At 39.3% G+C, this 17,635-nt stretch overlaps 1 protein-coding gene across 3 annotated transcripts in view; it reads right to left on the minus strand.

Moving 5' to 3' along the window:
* Nucleotides 1-892: 892 nt before the first annotated feature.
* PAX3 (paired box 3) overlaps nucleotides 893-17,635 on the minus strand; it is a gene marked incomplete at both ends in the record, with an annotated part of 74,337 nt that continues 57,594 nt past the window's right edge. For all 3 annotated transcript variants that reach the window (XM_080350111.1, XM_080350112.1, XM_080350110.1), the window contains 4 exons: nucleotides 893-927; nucleotides 1,460-1,706; nucleotides 13,673-13,887; nucleotides 14,991-15,156. In XM_080350111.1, the coding sequence (XP_080206237.1) occupies nucleotides 893-927; nucleotides 1,460-1,706; nucleotides 13,673-13,887; nucleotides 14,991-15,156 (663 nt within the window). The remainder of the gene's footprint in view (nucleotides 928-1,459; nucleotides 1,707-13,672; nucleotides 13,888-14,990; nucleotides 15,157-17,635) is intronic.

Raw genomic sequence — 17,635 nt, forward strand, 5'->3', positions numbered from 1 at the left:
TGTCCAACACACTGCAACATTTCTGTATTTTATAATCAGGAATTATGCACTGCAAAAATAAAAGTACCTGCAAAAATATAGTTCTGATTCTATCTATATGACTTTGGATGATCCCAAAGTTTGTGTGAGGTACACAGTATTGCACATTGATAAGCAGTTGTGAAAAATCCGTCGTGGTGGTGTTGATTTTTTTCCTCCCACGTTTGTTCGAAAAGAACAACGGATCAAGAAAACTCCACATACATAAAGGTAAAATCTGGTTTTCATGTTATGCAAGATCTTGTATCTTGGTAAACCAAAACTTTTAAGTGACATTTATTGACAACATGATTACAAAGATAACCAATGAGTTGCTCAGGAAGTCTTTCACACTCATCCTAGTTCCTATGGACTGTGACATTTCCTCTTGATGACAATCTCCAGCATGTAAAATGAAAGGTTCTCCTGCCCTTGCTTCAGAAACTGAGTGGTTTTCAAGTTAGACTAGAGTCAGGACTGTATGTCAGATGAGTCAGAGTATGCAGAGCTCAACTGCTCCAAGTTTCAGAATGTTCCATTTGTCCCAATCAATGCACATTAATTTCAACAACAAAAAATGGAATGTTTTGCCAGGCAGTGATATTAAATACTGCTTCGTTTTGTATACCCACTCATAATGAATCATGTCGCATTTATTTATTCATTATTGCTTTTGGCCTTTGTCTTCTGTATAGCTTTGTCCAGCCTTCAAAAGTCTACTAAAAGCTATGACTGAAGAGAGTATAACAAGCCTGCTTCTCTCCGTGGGACTGCCCCAGTTTAGACTGCAGTGTGTTGAGAAGATCCATCGTATCCAAGGTTTGGAGTGAAATTGGAAAACAAGACCAGCTTTAACTTGAAGTGGACAGTTCATTTATGCAATATCTGGCTTCAGATAATGAAAGGCACCTGCAAAAAAAAGCAAAAGAAGCTTTTTAAGTCATGCTGTGACAATCTCACAGCATGGGGCCATGCCAACTACAGGTTGACATTGTCATATTTAATACTGATATATCAAAGGAAAGGGACTAATATTTTTATTCCTAGGACAAGTTTGACAAAACTCTGTGTATCTGGGATTATATACTGTAATGATTCTTGAGCTGACCTCATTAAGAACATGTGTTTCTAATAGTGGAATGCCAGTGGTTGTTTCATTTTGGACAACCCTTATGTTTTACCTAATGGCAATCAGGTTTCATGTCTCAACAATTAATAACATCAAGATGTTGTTGACATCACTTAAGAAAATAATTATGCAGCAGAAATCTTGCTCCAACCACCAGCTATCTCACCAGTGCACTCCGCTCAGCTTTGGAGAGAAGCAGTAGTCGGCCATTAGGATCTCTGCTCATAATTTTCTTTGTTACAGACAGAACATACAGACCGTTGATAAACAGGTATAATATTACACTTCCCAGTGCAAATGTCCACGACTCACTTTGTCCATACTGTCCGTACTGGTAGCCCGTGACGGGGTCCATGCTGTAGCCCGTGGTGCTGTAGGTGGGTGGGCAGTAGGACTGGGAGGTGGGCAGGCTGTCCAGACTCTTCATGTGGTCCAGCCGCTGGCTGCAGCTGGCTGACCCCGTGCTGGTGGGCTCCAGGCCCCCCGTTAGAGGGGACAGGGCATAATCAGTTTGGGGCTGGTGAGGCACACCACCATGGTTAGTCAGGAGTCCCATTACCTAAAATAAAAGGTGAAATAATAGAAAGAATTAAACCACGTGAAGAACTGTATTGCTTACAGAGCCACAGAAGTTCTCAAGTCTACCATTTCATTTCCTAAAATAGGTAGGCTTGGTATTCAAACTATGCTTTGAGTATCTAATCCAAATAGAAAGTTGAATTTGGTTGCATCATACACCAAAATAAAAACTAATTGCTAACAACAAAGTGATAACAAGGGCAAATAAGGAAAAATAATTTTTAAAACCTGCTATTTTAGAGTGCCTGATCCTCCCATGCCTTGGCTGGCATGTCTGCAGATGCTTACTCCTTGAGAACTCAATTATAAGAGAAGCAGCAGCAAGCAGCGGCTCTTTAGCCATCCTGTCCTTTAATATCTACAAACTCAGAAAATATAAAAAAAGCTCTCTCAATTTTTTTCCCCCCAAATCAGCCATCACTACAACAAAATTAATTTGAAGCAGATTGCGGCAACACCGCTGATGGAAGTAACAGATAATCCCAGCACCCAGAACATTAACATTTGGTAAGGGGCAGAGCAGCTGCAACTCCTGCTGCCATATGCCCTGGAAGCTGGCCTGGGAATAAAAGAATGTGAGAAAGACTGAAGTGCTGGTCACACACCAGTTCTCAACTTCATCCACTGAGTTAGGGGACACAGCAGAAACGGTCCAGCGTTCCAGACTGGCTTCAAGCTGACTGTGGCTCCCTTAGTAAGCTCCTTGTACATGAACAGTTATGAAATCAGCAGTCAAGATTGGTTGAAAAGAGATTACTGGAAAATACGTACTTGTCCCTATAACAGCCCAGCCCTCCAAGCCATAATTTATGGTAGAAAAGAGATTCAAAAGCGCCTGTGCTTTCAAGCAGGAGTGGAGGAAGCTACAGTGATAAGTTCTGATGGTACAAGTCACTCACACTACAGGTTGGTGTGTTTCCTTTGCCAGCACATCTCTGTAGCGTATTTTGAAAAGAAGTACTGAGAGAATGACTTGCTTCTGCTGGAATAAGTTCTGCTTCAAAGCCTAAGAAACAGTCTGGAGCTTATAACAGAGGGATGACACAGAGCTTCTGCCAAAACAGCATATTCTGATCATTTACAGGTTCTTCTTCCTCCAAAAAGATGCTACAAGTATCTAACATACTCTATTTGATAATCATTTTACGCTACTGCACTTCTTACCATAACCTGAAAAGAAATTATTAAAATTGGTGTTTATTTTGTAAGGAATAAATCTATGCTTATATGAACATGTCTGATTCCTAAAGTTCAGATGGTCCTTCTTTCATTGTATTTATTTTCCATCACAAAAGAAAAGGGATTATTATTGTAGAGAACTTGTGGTCCCAGCTCTGAGTTTTGTTTTCTTTTTAATAAATAAATGACACAGCCGCAGAAATCATAATTTAAGTAGGAAATAAGGCCTCTCCAGGTCTTACATGCCTGACAAGGAAAATAACAAGAGGCATAAGCAGAGTACTTTGAAAAGAGAGACCCTGACACTTGCACCAAGAACACAAAATATCTCTCCATCAGATACACCCAAGACATCTCACCAGAAAAAAAATGCTGAGAAAGAAGTTCGATTACTACTCACAGCTTTAGAATGTTCACTTGTTTCACTAAGCAGAAAACCTGAGTTTCAAAAGATGAAGTATTCATGCAAAAGAAGTTTCAAAATATACCAAAATATTTCATTTAGATGCTGAAATTTACTACTTTTAAGTTAAAAACACAAAAGAAGAATTTGGTTTCAGGCTATAAGGTATCTTATATTTAATTCAAATAATCTAAATAAATAATCCTATTAAAATCATTTGAGATTAATTTTTTAAAAAAAAATCACTGGAATTGCCACAGGTTGAAAAATCATATTATATACACAGCAACATATACAGCATTTTGTCTGCAAAGCCCCTAAAAGCTGAAATAACTGAGCACTCCACTTGTTCTTCTAAAAATTCATTCCTGAAAAATATTAAAATTTCAAGGTTATTTATTAAGTTTTTTCTGGTTTAGAGATTACAAATATTTTACTTGTACCCTTGGAAAATGATATGGTCCTGAAAATCTGGCATGTTTAATGACTTGACATTGCATCAGCAGGATACAATATTAGAACCCATGTTCATTCAGGTTAAATTAATCCTTGTTCTTTAAACTGAATAGTAATAGAGTTAAAAGAAGAGAAAGACCCACAAAGAACGTAGCTCAACTTAAACATTTACATTGAAAATTACTACTTCAGAAAACATTTATGTTGGCACAGGTATCCTGGGTTTGACTACAGTTTAAAACACAGATGGTTTATCAGAAATCTGCGATGAGCACAGAGCAATTTTCATTCCCACACAGCACACACACGAAACCCATTTTTTACGGGCCTTTACCATGTTCTGGTCCAAGTTCAAGTGCAGGGAGAACGTCCGGCTCCTGCTGCCTTGGCAGCCCCGGTGGAAACCTCCACCCGAGAGCTCCCGCGTCACACCTGCTCTCCACCAGGATTTTGAGGACTTTAACTGAACATCTTCTGTTTAATATTTTCAACAGTATAGAGCCCAAGACAACATTATTTGGACTTTGCCAGCAAAAACAGTGACCTCAAAAGGTTTGGTACTGGAAGTTATTTCAGAGTTGATATTAGCCTTGAAATATAAACCTGGATGCAGATGTGATATCAAAACCCACTTGGATTCTGCTAGCATCTATATTTGGATGGACATTTATTTTCTCTGGCAAACTAAAATTAGCGTTTCATGAGATTTACTTTAAAAATTTTTAATTAGTCAGATAATATAAGTTTAGTTGTCTTTTTATTAAGCGTATATGCACCTAATAGACACTTTGGAGCAAAACTGACACAACCTCCTGTCTCTGAGATGGAGAAAACTGAACAGTAACCATCTTCTCAGAAATGTCTTCTTCAGGGGCCTTCAAAATCATCCTGCAGTTGATTAGTGTCTAAATAATTAGATTTTTGGTCATGTCTGTTTTGAAAGCTATAAGAGAAGTAGCCTGAGGGTGGAAGTCTCTCATACGGTCTGAGCCATGACCTTGTCACCCACACAAGGAGTTACAGGAAGGGCATGGCTTTCACCTAATCAATTAGCAAATCATTAACGGGCCACAGCTGCAAGACACTCAGCACCCTCGCCTTAGTGCTGTACCAGAGAGATGTGAAGATCTGGGTTTTGCAACTCCAATCTTCTGCTGGTATAAAACACTATAGTTATGAATAAGTAAAGAGATCTGATTGTTTTACAACAATAAGGAAGAAAATAAACTTATTCAATCCATATATCTTCCAGATTACTAGAAAACACATACTTCCCTCTGAATTACTTTGATAAAGCCCAAGTAGTAATTGTCAGCCACACTGAGCCAGATCCCAAAGAAGCCGGAAGAAAAAAAATCAAGGGCTGATCTAACACCTAGAACCAAATGCTCCTGTAACTACTCTGTTTTAGAAAAGAACTCCTATAAATGCAAGAAAATCGTGCTCCAAGCTTTTTGGCTACATATATTTTGTTCTCTGTTTTTAAAAAAGCACACTCAAACGTTGACACATAGCCTCTGAGTTTGTACAGTAAGAGACAGCATGTATAACAGATAACGTAGTTCTAGTCTATTAGAAAACAAAAGTGCAATCAGAAATAAGCAAAGAGAATACTGTGAAGTGCAACAATGAAATTCTATGGAAAAGTTTTCAGAGAGCACATCCCAAGAAATCCAAAATACGCATTAAGACAAATCCCTCCCTGGTGGGGTCAGCACAGCATCACTAGCTGATGATCTGATTCAGAAAGCAGCAGGGAGATTCAATGATGAAAGACTTCAACACCACGTATGCAACTTCTGGGCCACTATCAGCTATCAGAAAATACTTCTATTATCAACAAAATAAAGGCCACTAAACTAAGAAAAAGCTTATTCCATTCAAATGAAACATTATGCCTGTTAATGTGGTTGGTATTTTAGGATGTAGGACCTACCATAGGCACAATAAAATTCTCATATGTTTTAATTCATTTACGCATGTCTGCATTTAATATGCTTTGTGACCATGTCTGCAATTAATATGAGTTATGAGAAAAGAACATGTGCAATATTTTTGGGTACAGTTAAACATTTTTTTCTCCTCCTGCAAATGAAAGATTTAATGAAACAGCTCAAGGAAAATTGTTGGCAGTTAACGTATTAAGTTGAACTGACAGAATCATGAGTAAACTTTAGTGGAGTTAATGATATCCTCTTATCTGACCCTGACACATTTGCAGCATGTAATTTACAGAAGCTCTGTCCAGGGAATCTTGACAAATGCTCCTAACGATGTCAGGGCAATGTTCCATTCTAATGTAAAACAGATGTGGATCCGATACCCTCATTCATCACTAACACTGAAAATCTCAAACTCCTTCCGAGATGAATGGCATTACCTGCTGTTAACTCTTTTCAATGTAGAAAAATCTCTCAAAAACAAAATACTACACAAGAAAGAACACAAAAAGGATGGTCCTAATGCATTAGATTGAGAGATTTTAAAAGATTAATTAAAATTAATTAGCTACATGGTTCCATATCTAGAGGATCCTAGAGCTATGTTGCTGATTCATTTTACATATACGAATATTTGTGCTGAATATATGAAGAGACCCAACAGAAAGCATTTTTGTGACAAATGGCAAGCACTGGGAACCACATACTTGGTTAATGAAAATAGGAGCAAACACACTGACTTTGAACATCTGACGATCTGACCTTCTGCAGACTCATATCAAATGAGGCCTCCTACTGATTTTACACCACCAGACATCAGTGGTAGCGACACTGAAATTAGAGAAGGTGCACTGGTGGACATTTAGGGTAATTAAGACGATAACTTGATCCTGCATGAATTATATTTTTATCTACAGGAGATTACTCATGTTCACAACATTATCAGAGTCTGTCACTGAACTCGCATCTTTTTTCAGGAGTCACAGGACTAGGCAACTTTATCAAAATAATTCAAAGAGAAGCTAATTATCTAGCTACTGTTTGTATGGAAAAGCTTCAAAAATGTCAAGACAACTGAAAAAGTAAAACAAAGCTCAAAGAGGAACATATACTCACAATTTATATATATATATTTATGAATATAAGTGAATATATAATTAAACATCTCAAAACTTTTTCAGGTAGTCTCAGAGACTGTAGACACATGAGTTTAAATACTTAAATATGACAATATTACATATAACAGTTCCTAACAAGCCTAAATTTGATATTATATTGCTCGCTGCCTGTGAACTCTTCTCCCACCTTCTGCTCAACCCAAGACACAAAAGAGGGATTCTGGCCATCATGAAAACCAGCCCCACTGTTTCTGGCTGGGCTCTCACACACCTTCCCTCCAGAACTGAACTGGGATACACAGGTTGGTTCCCTCTCAGGAAAACAAGCAGAAAATACACCTCTTTTTCCCCCTCAATTCAAAAGCTTTTTGTTTTTCCTGTCAGAGGACCAGGAGATAGAATCTGCAAAGCTTTCACAGGAGACTCTCAGCAAAGTCAATGTTTGTCCCTACAACAGCTGTTGCATGATCGACACTTACATGGCTGCATTTACCAACAGGGAACTGCTACAAAATCCTAGTCACTTAGGTAAAAGCAAAAAGTTATCCATAAATGTGAAGGAAAAAAAAGATAATGGACAAACATAACTGGAAGAATCCAACTAGTAAGGAAGTGTTCACTCATGAGGTTCCCATTAATGTATATTCCAGGGCCTCTAATCTAACCAGCACTAGGGAAAAACAAGTATTTGTTATTTTGACTAGAGGAAGCCTCTTTGTATCCTGGCTCAGCGCTCAATCTTTCTTTTGTAAGAAAATTATTACTATTAGTGATGTCCCAGCAAAAATCAAGATAAAAATAAAATGGTTATCTTTAGAAAGGTAGGATGTTTTGAAGGAAACAGAGTCCAATGCATTTAAAGATGGATACATGGGCTTTCTAGAGTGACTTTGCTAGGGATGAAATTCTGCTCTTTCTGATCCCACCGCAATATATGCTTTTCACTGAATCATGCAGTGGTATTTTTAGTACCTCTCCTTGGAAATCTAAAATACAGAGTATAATTAAGGACTCAAGTGAGCCATCTGTGATTACTCATGGCAAAGCCTGCATTCATATACCAGCCCTTAATTGAAAAAACATGCAAGTATTCAGATTCCTGTTGATATTTCTATTTTGTAAATTCATTAAAGAATTAGAAGTTTACCAATGCATGCTAGTCATATACACTATGAAGGGCTGACTCTTATTTTCACTTAACTGGTTTAAATTGAACTTCTATGTGTAGCAAAAGCAAAACATTATTTTAAAGGTTGTGATGACGTTGAATGTATTCTGAACAGTACAAGTTATTATGGAGGAAGATAAGTCACTTTGTGAGCAATATCTTTTAAAAAGGGTTAAGAAAACCTAGAAACTGATACGTTTTTTATATATTGTATCATTTTACTATTAAATTTTTATGTTTTTTATTTAGCTTTTTTATATTTATATTTCCATTGTATTCCTAAACATTTATTGTCATGAAGTTACAGAACAATTGGTTAATTTCCCAGAGATGCCAGGGCTTTTTATATCTCCATGTAAGATTTCTCAGCTGTAATAGAAGACCTGTTTTTCTAAGGCTGAAGCCCCAGACACCCACTCCAACTTTTCAGGCATGATGGGGGTGGAGGTGGAAATAGGCCCAGAGAATGAGAAGCTAAGGTGGACACTCAACATTTAAGGTCATCTGTTCATTGTTGTTGTTATATTAATGTATTTTATTATCTATGCTATAACATTTATTATTTAAAATATTACAATATTTACAAAACAAATAATGTTATTATTCTTGCATAATAACAATTACAAAACTATTGATCCCATCTATTTCTACCCACTCCAGAAACAGAAATAATCAATCCCATTGGCTGAACTTTTTTTTTTTTAATTAAAAAACAAAAAAAGAACACACAAACCAAAACAAAAACTCATCCTCATGAAAATAATATCATGTGAATTAACTTTCCTCCTCACAAAGAAATCCCTGACCCTGACCTCTGTCTCATGTTCTTCGGTCATTAAGCAAGAAGTTCTCAAAGTCAAGATCATTGTAACAGAGATCATGAGCTTCTCGTTGGTGTGAGACTTAGATCCAAACAAAATGTTTCTGTGGGCAAGCAGTCAGACAGCAATCTGACGGAAAGTATAGGGAAAAGTACAGTAAATTAACAGCTGCTTGGTCATGTGTTTTTTGGATTTGCCCCACCCCCACCCCTCTTGTCCTTCTTAATAAGGGCCTGCAAGATTTTAGCCACTGATGCCTGTGTTTCCCTTAAAAACAGAGTTAAGACAGTATGGACATATCTCACTGATTCAGCAGCTGCCATCAGATCCATACTTCAGGTTAATGAAAACCAAGTGCTCTCAAAGACTTAAAAGAAACCAATTGCCTAAGATCTATCTCACCAAAAAGAGTTAGAGGGTATTTCTTAAACTCAGGCAGTGAAATGTTTTGACAGAAAAAGAAAGAAGCCTTGAAACAGCTTGCATCTTTACTACTGTTCACCGAAAAGTTTGGAATTTTCTTATCAAGATAATTCCTGAGCTCCAGGTAATAGCATAAGGACTGCAAAATTCATTAAAGACTGTTACGATCTTCTACACAACCATTCAACATTTAATCCACTTCCCATTTTGAAACTGCAGCCTTTAAAGCTGCAGGTTTGACAGAAACACACAGGAGGATGACAAGAAAGAGGAAAAGGTAGAGCTCAAATGTTTTCTAGAGGGCAAGGAGGAAAACCAGCAGGAGACAGGTTACTCATGTTTATTCTTTTTCCAGTAAAAACTTAGCACTACAGTACCAGTTAAGCCTGGATACCCCATGAGTTAGATACAGGCAGTGATGCAAGCAGAGCCCTGCCGCTCCATCCAGACCCACGAGCAGTTGGAACAGCACAATTCAAACCCAGCAAACTGCCTGAACCGCCTGGCACAGGGCAAACTCTGCTCTTTTGGCTCTAATAAAAAGCACATGGCAAGGTCAAGGGATGCCCGTGTCCACTGGAAAGCCTTTTTCCTTATCTTAAACAAAGCAGTTCAAAATATTGATACTCTGCCTTAAAAACAATCCGCTGTCTAGTAAGACCCTACACCTGCAGGTGCAAGACAAGTGTTTTTGCAGTCGCTCTTCTGGCTTCCATGGCAGAACTGTCCGTCAGTGACTGTTAATGCTGAGATCAGAAAGCGACGTGCCAATTCAGAGGCACGCTTATAGTCTCGCGTGCACATATTAACACACAGATATGCTACTCCCTAATAATTTTGAGTTAACAAAGGTTTGTTAAAAGAAGATGCACTGAGCAACTGAAACCTAATTTGAAAAGGAAATACAATATTTCTGTAAATGTATGCATGAAAGCCAAGAAGCTGCATAATAGGCATAGAAAACATAAAAATATGCAATTTACATATATTACACACTACTAATCTCCATTCTGACATTATATTTAAAGAGCTCTGGCTGAGATGGTGTGCCTGCAGTTTGGTTGCTTTTTCATGAAATACAAACAAGGACACTCCTGGCTATCAGTTCCCCAAGACATTAATCCCCATCTCATCCCTTCCAAAGTCAACCCCTCACAGGTCTATAACACAGAGGTTCTCTCACCACATCCAGTTAGCAATGAGTAAACCAGACGAACAAGAAGAATAATCAATCATCTGGAGATCTGCAGATCTTGTCTTGATGTTAAAAAGTGCTAAATAACATTGACAAGGCAGGACTCTTTCTATTCTCTTATTTATAAGAGCAACATTTTATTTCCCAGCCTGAAAGACAGGTAAGTTATGGAACACATTGCTTTCAAAAACTGAAAGTACAGTCTTTTCTAACTTTTGATTTCATTGCTAACACAATAAAAATATAGTTACAGTACCCTAGCCACTTCCCCTTGTCCTCTGCCTTCACCCAGTGCTTGCCTTGAACAACATATTTGTCCATCATACTCAAGAACAAAGTTAGAAAGGAAATACCCTGCATGGAAGATAGTTTTCCTAAGGAATCTGCCTCATTTGAAATAAACTGAAGTCAAAGTGGGAAAGGACGTTTAAGTATGGTAAGAAAATGATCTCATGAATCTTAATATTAGATTTTGTTCTGCATGTTCTGAGGGGTTTTTTTTTAAATCACAGAAGATTATTTGGGCTTCACACAAAGCCTCCCTTCCCCCCTCCCACTAAAGTTGCCGTAAATTCAGCTTTACGCACAGTTTGTCCAGAGCACTTGCATGACAGAGAGACAGTGATGGGTGGAAACATTATGTTAATTGCTCACACACTCAGATTTATTGTGGTCAAAAATCCACTGGGTAGTAAAAAGAACCTCTCAATTTCTCATCTAAATTCCGTGCACACAAGCAGGGCACTGCAACATGCCCACTCTGCATGAAAACTCCAGTTTCTCCCTCTTCATGAAATCCCCAGCACAGAACCAGATTTTGACTTGTCAGCTGCTGCTACCTGAGCCACTCAGCCGGCATATATCTGGGCACCTGCAGGAAGAGCCCTGAGGATCGGTGACATAAAGATGCCCTGCAACACATCCCATGAGTAAGGGACATTTCACACAGTAACATCACAATGTACATCACCAACATATGAGGCTCTTCTTTCGGTCATAAAGCACAATCACTGTTTTGCTATAGTCCCACAGTTTGTTGCACATAATTTACATACTTGAGGCTGTATCACTCCGTTATATAAACGCAAACCTAGGTATGTCATTTGACACATACATGCTTTTTATACATGTCTCTAAGGCATTGTTTTGGCTCCAAAATGGTTTTAGAGGAGCTGTTGGTAACATCACATAAATTTAGGGCTGGGTTTTTGTTTGTTTGTTCCATGGAAAGATCTGCACCAGCCAGTGAGGGCAATCATTCAGGGGCCAAAAAGCAGTTTAAAACTTGATCAGCTATAAGTAATCTCCTGTATACATTCAGTGATGAATGCAGGACATCAGTCTTTGAGGGACTGGCCTCCTCCTAAACCTGTGGGCAGAGGTGCAGAATAAGACCAGCAGTTCTAAGCACTGGAACAGGAAAAGGTTTCAAAAGTCTAAAGAAAAAAGGCCAAAACAACAGAAGTTTCATAGTGTAAAGACAGGACTAGGTGTAAAGTAGCACAGCAACTGATTAAAGACATAATCAAAAGGGAATCCCAAAGCAGATTAGACCAAACCTCAAATCAGCAAGAATTTGGGGGGAGGAAACCTGGCCTCACTTTATTGTCCCACTATGCCCAGACATCACAAGATTTTTTTACTGTTGTGCTCCACTTCTGTGTCACAGACAATAAAAGCTCTGTGAAAGGAAAAAAAGATCACATTTTCCATAGCCAGAACCAACACACATTTAAACTGACACTAACAACTACTTTGCATGGATTAATGCTGAATCCCAGAAAGATATTTATGTCAAAAATGTGGAAGCCTTGCACACTATGAGACTGGCCTTTTACAAAAAAAAAAAACCCAGCTAATATAGTGTCACGGCTTTTTTTGGAGATTGCATTTAGAAATCAGAATTCTTTAGAACAAAATCCATTCAAGTCTTGTTGGAAGTACATCCGTTTGGTTTTCTGTTGGTATTTTCTTCCTGAGGTTTCAAGCCATAAAGTTTTGTACCCCACTCTAAGCTATAGGAATCTGTGAAACTTAATTACGTTTACTGTTACAAAAAAGGGTTTATGAACTTTTGCCTTTGGGCAAAAATGTTTATTTCATTGCCTTTGTTATTCATTCTTTTCAACTCCAGTGCCTTTGAACTTTTCAGCTGCACAGAGTTATCACCGTTGCACAGGAACCAAGAACTGCACTCCCGAGATGCAAACCACAAGTTGAAGAAAACGAAGGAGGCAAAGATATACGAGTCGTTATTTTGGCCACCCTTTGTGCTATTAAAATCTCATTTTCTGCCTATTAGAATGCCCTCTCCCTGCTTAGGCAGTGGTGATAGTCAGTGATTAGTGTGTAATTGAGTATAATTGTCTTTTCACTTTTCATTTGTGTCATTCTGAGCTTCTCTCTGTTTTTCTAACCACTGAGAGGAAAAAAGGGTAGAAAGAAGATAAAGCTGTTAAAACTCTCACTTTCAGCCCTGAAGAGATTCCTGATTGTAATTATAGATTGCATCCTCTTTGTGACTTCTCAGAATTTAGTGGACATCTCTTTCCAAGCACCTGGGCAAAGCTCTCACTAATGAAATAAAGTACCATCTATTCAAGCTTTAACTAATAATGTCAGCTTCAGGCAGATGCTGCATCTAGGAAAATTTAACCAACCTTTTGACACTCAATTATCAAGGCAATTTATTAACATGATTTCCTAAAAAGAGCTCATGCAAATTAGAAAAACAATTATGGTATTCATGCAGTTATATATTGCCAAAGAGCAGTAATACTCCTAATTTATGTATTTATAACTCGATTATAGCTCATTTCAATGTGTGCTGCTCAGCCCTTGGAATTCTCCTCATAGAACTTGCCTATAATTTTCCTCAACTATTTGGTAAAACCTTGGTGATGTTTTTTATCCACAGAAAAACTACGTGACCTACTTTCTGTACCTAGCCATGGATCTTCAGGAAAATAGCAGTTACAAACGCTCGACAACTGAATGTAAACATGAAGCCTGCATGATTACATTATAAATCACTTGAAATTAAATATAAGCTATGACTCTTGATTCAGCCAGTAGGAGGAAAAAAAATAGAAAAAGAAGGAAACTAGCAAACTGAAATCATGTGGCTTGTATAAAGAATACATTATGGTTTAAATTTGGTAATTCATTATACTGTGGCCTGAGGGAATAGACTCTTTGGTTCTGGTATACAGCAAATCCTCTGTCTGAAAACACAGGACTGACCTGAGGTGAAAGGCCATTGCCAATGGCAGGGTTCATGGGATTGGAGGGCCCGGACGGAGGCACAAAGCTGTCTGTATAGCTGGAAAATCCGTGCCTGGTGCTGGGGAGGCAATAGGCAGAGCTGCTCTCTGGGTTCGAAGGGAGACTGCTTTGGTGCACGGTGCTTGGAGGGAGAGGCTGAGGTCTATGAACGGTGCTGCTCGGATCAGACACGGCTAGAAGCAAAATAAACATGTTGATATGTTTTCCTCCTTTTTTCTGGCATAATAAATTCATTATGTGAAGCTCAACTTGACAGAATTGCATCAGGACCTGCTTTTAAGCACTGGTTAAATAGAAAGGAAAATCTTTAATATTGCTAGGTATTTAACTGGCCAGTGAGATTACATAAACGCCATTAAATAGACTGAAAATCCTAACAGACACAGGCACTTTTCAGACAATCCTTGGTGAGCACATATTGTTCAGAATTGATACAGCAAAATTTTATATATATAAAAATAAAGGAGAAGTTTCTTTTGCTTAAAAGACGGGTAACAGGCTTTCCATTCCTGTTCACAGTACAGTAACTCTGCCATAATTTGTAATGAACCTAGCAGTGGATGGGAGAAGTCCTGGACTTTGAAAAATTCCCTTAATCAGAACATCCACCAGCAGTTAAGGTCCAAATCTCAAGAAAAAAGCAAGAAGAGTACAGTGACTTGTTTTATAGAATCTCACCTGTAAGGCTTTTCTGTAACAGTAAAATCTAGCACCACCTACATTTGAGGTTCTGTTTCCTCTTCCCCCAAATCTATCAAAGTTCACAGAATTTCCAATAACATTAGTTTTTACCATACTGAGACTTGCTGCTATCTGATATGAAACAAGATGGTCTGAAGAGCAATTTTTTCCACCAGCAGCTAAATATTCGGCATACTTACAGAAGTTTCCAGTCCGTCAGCACCGAAAACAAAGACAGGACACAGCTGCTACCTCCTTCCCCACCACACCAGGCACTCTCAGCGAAGGAGACCAGTGCGGTGGAAGGGCAGGGAAGCGTGTCCATCGCTTCCCCAACCTGCACCTCTACTGTGCAGGAGGCGATTATTTCTCCAGCTAGTACCCTTCAAACAGAACCAGCTCTTTCTTGCAGCAAAACAAACCCCAGTTCTTACACACTGGAAATAAGCAGATTTACAAGGTTCTTGCTGACTCAGACCCTAAATTAACCAATGCCTCTTTTTCTACATTAGAGAAGAAAATATTTCTACAATGGATCAGCACAAGAAACTCTCCAATAACGCTACTTTAACCCAGTACCTGTTGGCTACTGTACCTTGTGGTATGGAGGTGGGTTGATAGGAGGGCTCGGAGAGCTGGTAGGTCGGCAAAGATGGCATGGCACTGGGTGGAAATCCTCCTGGGATCAGATGGTTGAAAGCCATCAGTTGATTGGCTCCTGCCTGTTTCCTCCATCTAGCTCGACGGTTACTAAACCAGACCTACAAACGTTTTAATTAGGGACATTTGATTTTTGTACATTTAAAATGGGTGCATCAGAAATCATGGCATATTTCAAATGTGTTTGAAAAGAGATGCAGAAAATGTGCACTGTGCTCAGAGCTCCCAGACAAGAAAGGAGCCCTTGGCACATACTTCCATGGTTTGACAGACAGGACATGGGAATCCCAGACCCCAGTTTCCTCTCAAATACAACCTCTCCTGAGAAACAAGCTGACTAATGCTTTCAAGCTTTAGTACTTTTAATAGCTATCAATCAGTATCCTTATTGTGCCAGATTTAATGAGAAAGTGAAAACATCTCTCCATTTGATCTCAGTGCCAGCCGAAGCTGTTTAGTCTGGATTGGATTATCTTTATATTTATCTTGCTGACAAATTAGCAGCATCATTAATGCACTGTTGGAATGTGCTTATACTTACATATTGTGATACTATATTGTCCTAATGATCAACAGAACCTTAAGATTTTAATTTGAAAAATGCAAGTCCCACATACAAACACCAGAAATCCCTCCCAGCAAGTTTTCGCATAATCACATGTACAAAAGATCTCTTCATAAACTAGACATTAACAGCAGATCAGAATTGCAGTACTAGACTGGCATTTCAGAACCACTCTGAAATCTGTTCCCAGGACAGGGTACCACACAGATGCGGTTTGGATTAGTCGGACATTTTAGATATAAATCTGCTTTCTGCCAACAAGCAATTCCTTCATGTCATTCTCAGCTCACATTTTAAGTTTTGGAAGTCTTGGATGGCTCCTACTGCCTCCAAGAAAGGAAGAGGCCAGACTTCACAAATACAGACATAATAAGAGTTGCAAAACAAGTCAGATAATATTGCTATTATAGCAATTACACACGCCACAAATCTGAAGGGCAACCTGCCACAGCAGGTGTGCCTGGACCAGTACGCACCCACATTGCCCTGCTGCAGGGTTACAGCAGCTCTAGATTACAGCACATTACACTAGCCCTTATCTGAGGGTAAAACGTCATTTGGGCTTGCTCTTCCACTTGCTATTCCATAGCAGGAATGGCGGGACTCACTGGGCCATCTGGTTTCTGATGTAGGCCATCTGTCACCATGTAGTTTGATCCCGCTTCATCCTCTGTTCAGAATGAGACGCTCAGTTCACACAGCTGCCTTCTCCCTTGGCCACAACATCTCCTCCTTGATTGCTCACTGCCACTCCAGTTCAGGATTTAGGACAGAGGGATAGGTGGAGCCTCTGTTCTACCTCAGGTTTTTGTAGTACATACTAACTCTCCCTCTGCCTCCGCACGAACCATTTCGGAAAGCAGCTGGCAGGAACAAGGCCCCAGGGTGTAGAAGTGAGACCTGCGATGAGCAATGATTGAGCATGCATCCAGATCCAGCAATATTTTCCACTTTTTCAACCTACAGACATCTATATCCTTTTTCACCTCTCTCCTTACACTTTGCTTCCCTCACTGACATTTCAGTCTAAATTTCTTGATTAATTCTCGCAGGCTCCTTCCACCTGCTTATGCCTCCCAAAGCCCACCAGTGTCACATTCCTGCGACAGAGTCTGTTGAAGATGATGAAAGAAGGGGAGAAAGAGGGCAAGACATGCTGAAGAGGGAGAAGAGGCTCTGCTAAAGAACATTTAAGAAGGATAATGGAGGTCAGAGAGGAAGCAGGGAACAGCAAATGCATGTTGTAATTAGCCTGCCTGGATCATTAACTGCGGCTTTCTCCATGACACTCTCCCTTCTTCAGGTCAAGAGGGTTATCTGATAATCTTCAAATGCTTTGGGAACAGTAACTGAACTACACTACATGAGAGGATTTCACTGAAGAAAATGAGGAAACAAGATTTTTGTTTCCTCTACAGATAAGCAGTTGTCTTTGAGGCCTAGATCTTCATTAAAATGTGTCACATCCCAAACTTTAATTCAGTAGTGAGCGATTAGTATTGATGTCAAATTTTATGCTTTTATTTGCAGGTAGATTTCAGCTCATTTTACAGATCTGCATTTTTCCAGAACTGCAGATACATATTAAACGTCCCTGAAATGGACACACTTGATATCAAAAAGCTTACATCAACCCCACAACAAGTGTACTCACACAGAGCCCAGCTGCCATGTGGAGCCTCGTTAAGTTAAATGAGAGTTCACAGGGGTGCAGGAACCTGCCTGGGCTGTGTTACCACCTCAGCCACATGCACCTGGGACGGGCTAGATGGACATTATGTGACTGGCACCCATGGCAAGTGCTGCTGGCACAGCCGCGGCTCTAGCCACTGCTGCCCCATCTGCCACCTCACACCCCTCCTGTGCCAAAATCATCCCACCAAAACCCCCTGAACAAATGCCAAACACCTCACCCGTAAGTAACAGGGGTCCGATCCACACATCTATTTGTTTCCCTTTGACTTCAACATGCTTTGGACCATCACACATTCTTACCATCACACATTTTTACAAAG

Source organism: Nesoenas mayeri, assembly GCF_963082525.1.
Source record: "Nesoenas mayeri genome assembly, chromosome: 9".
Classification (NCBI taxonomy): domain Eukaryota; kingdom Metazoa; phylum Chordata; class Aves; order Columbiformes; family Columbidae; genus Nesoenas; species Nesoenas mayeri.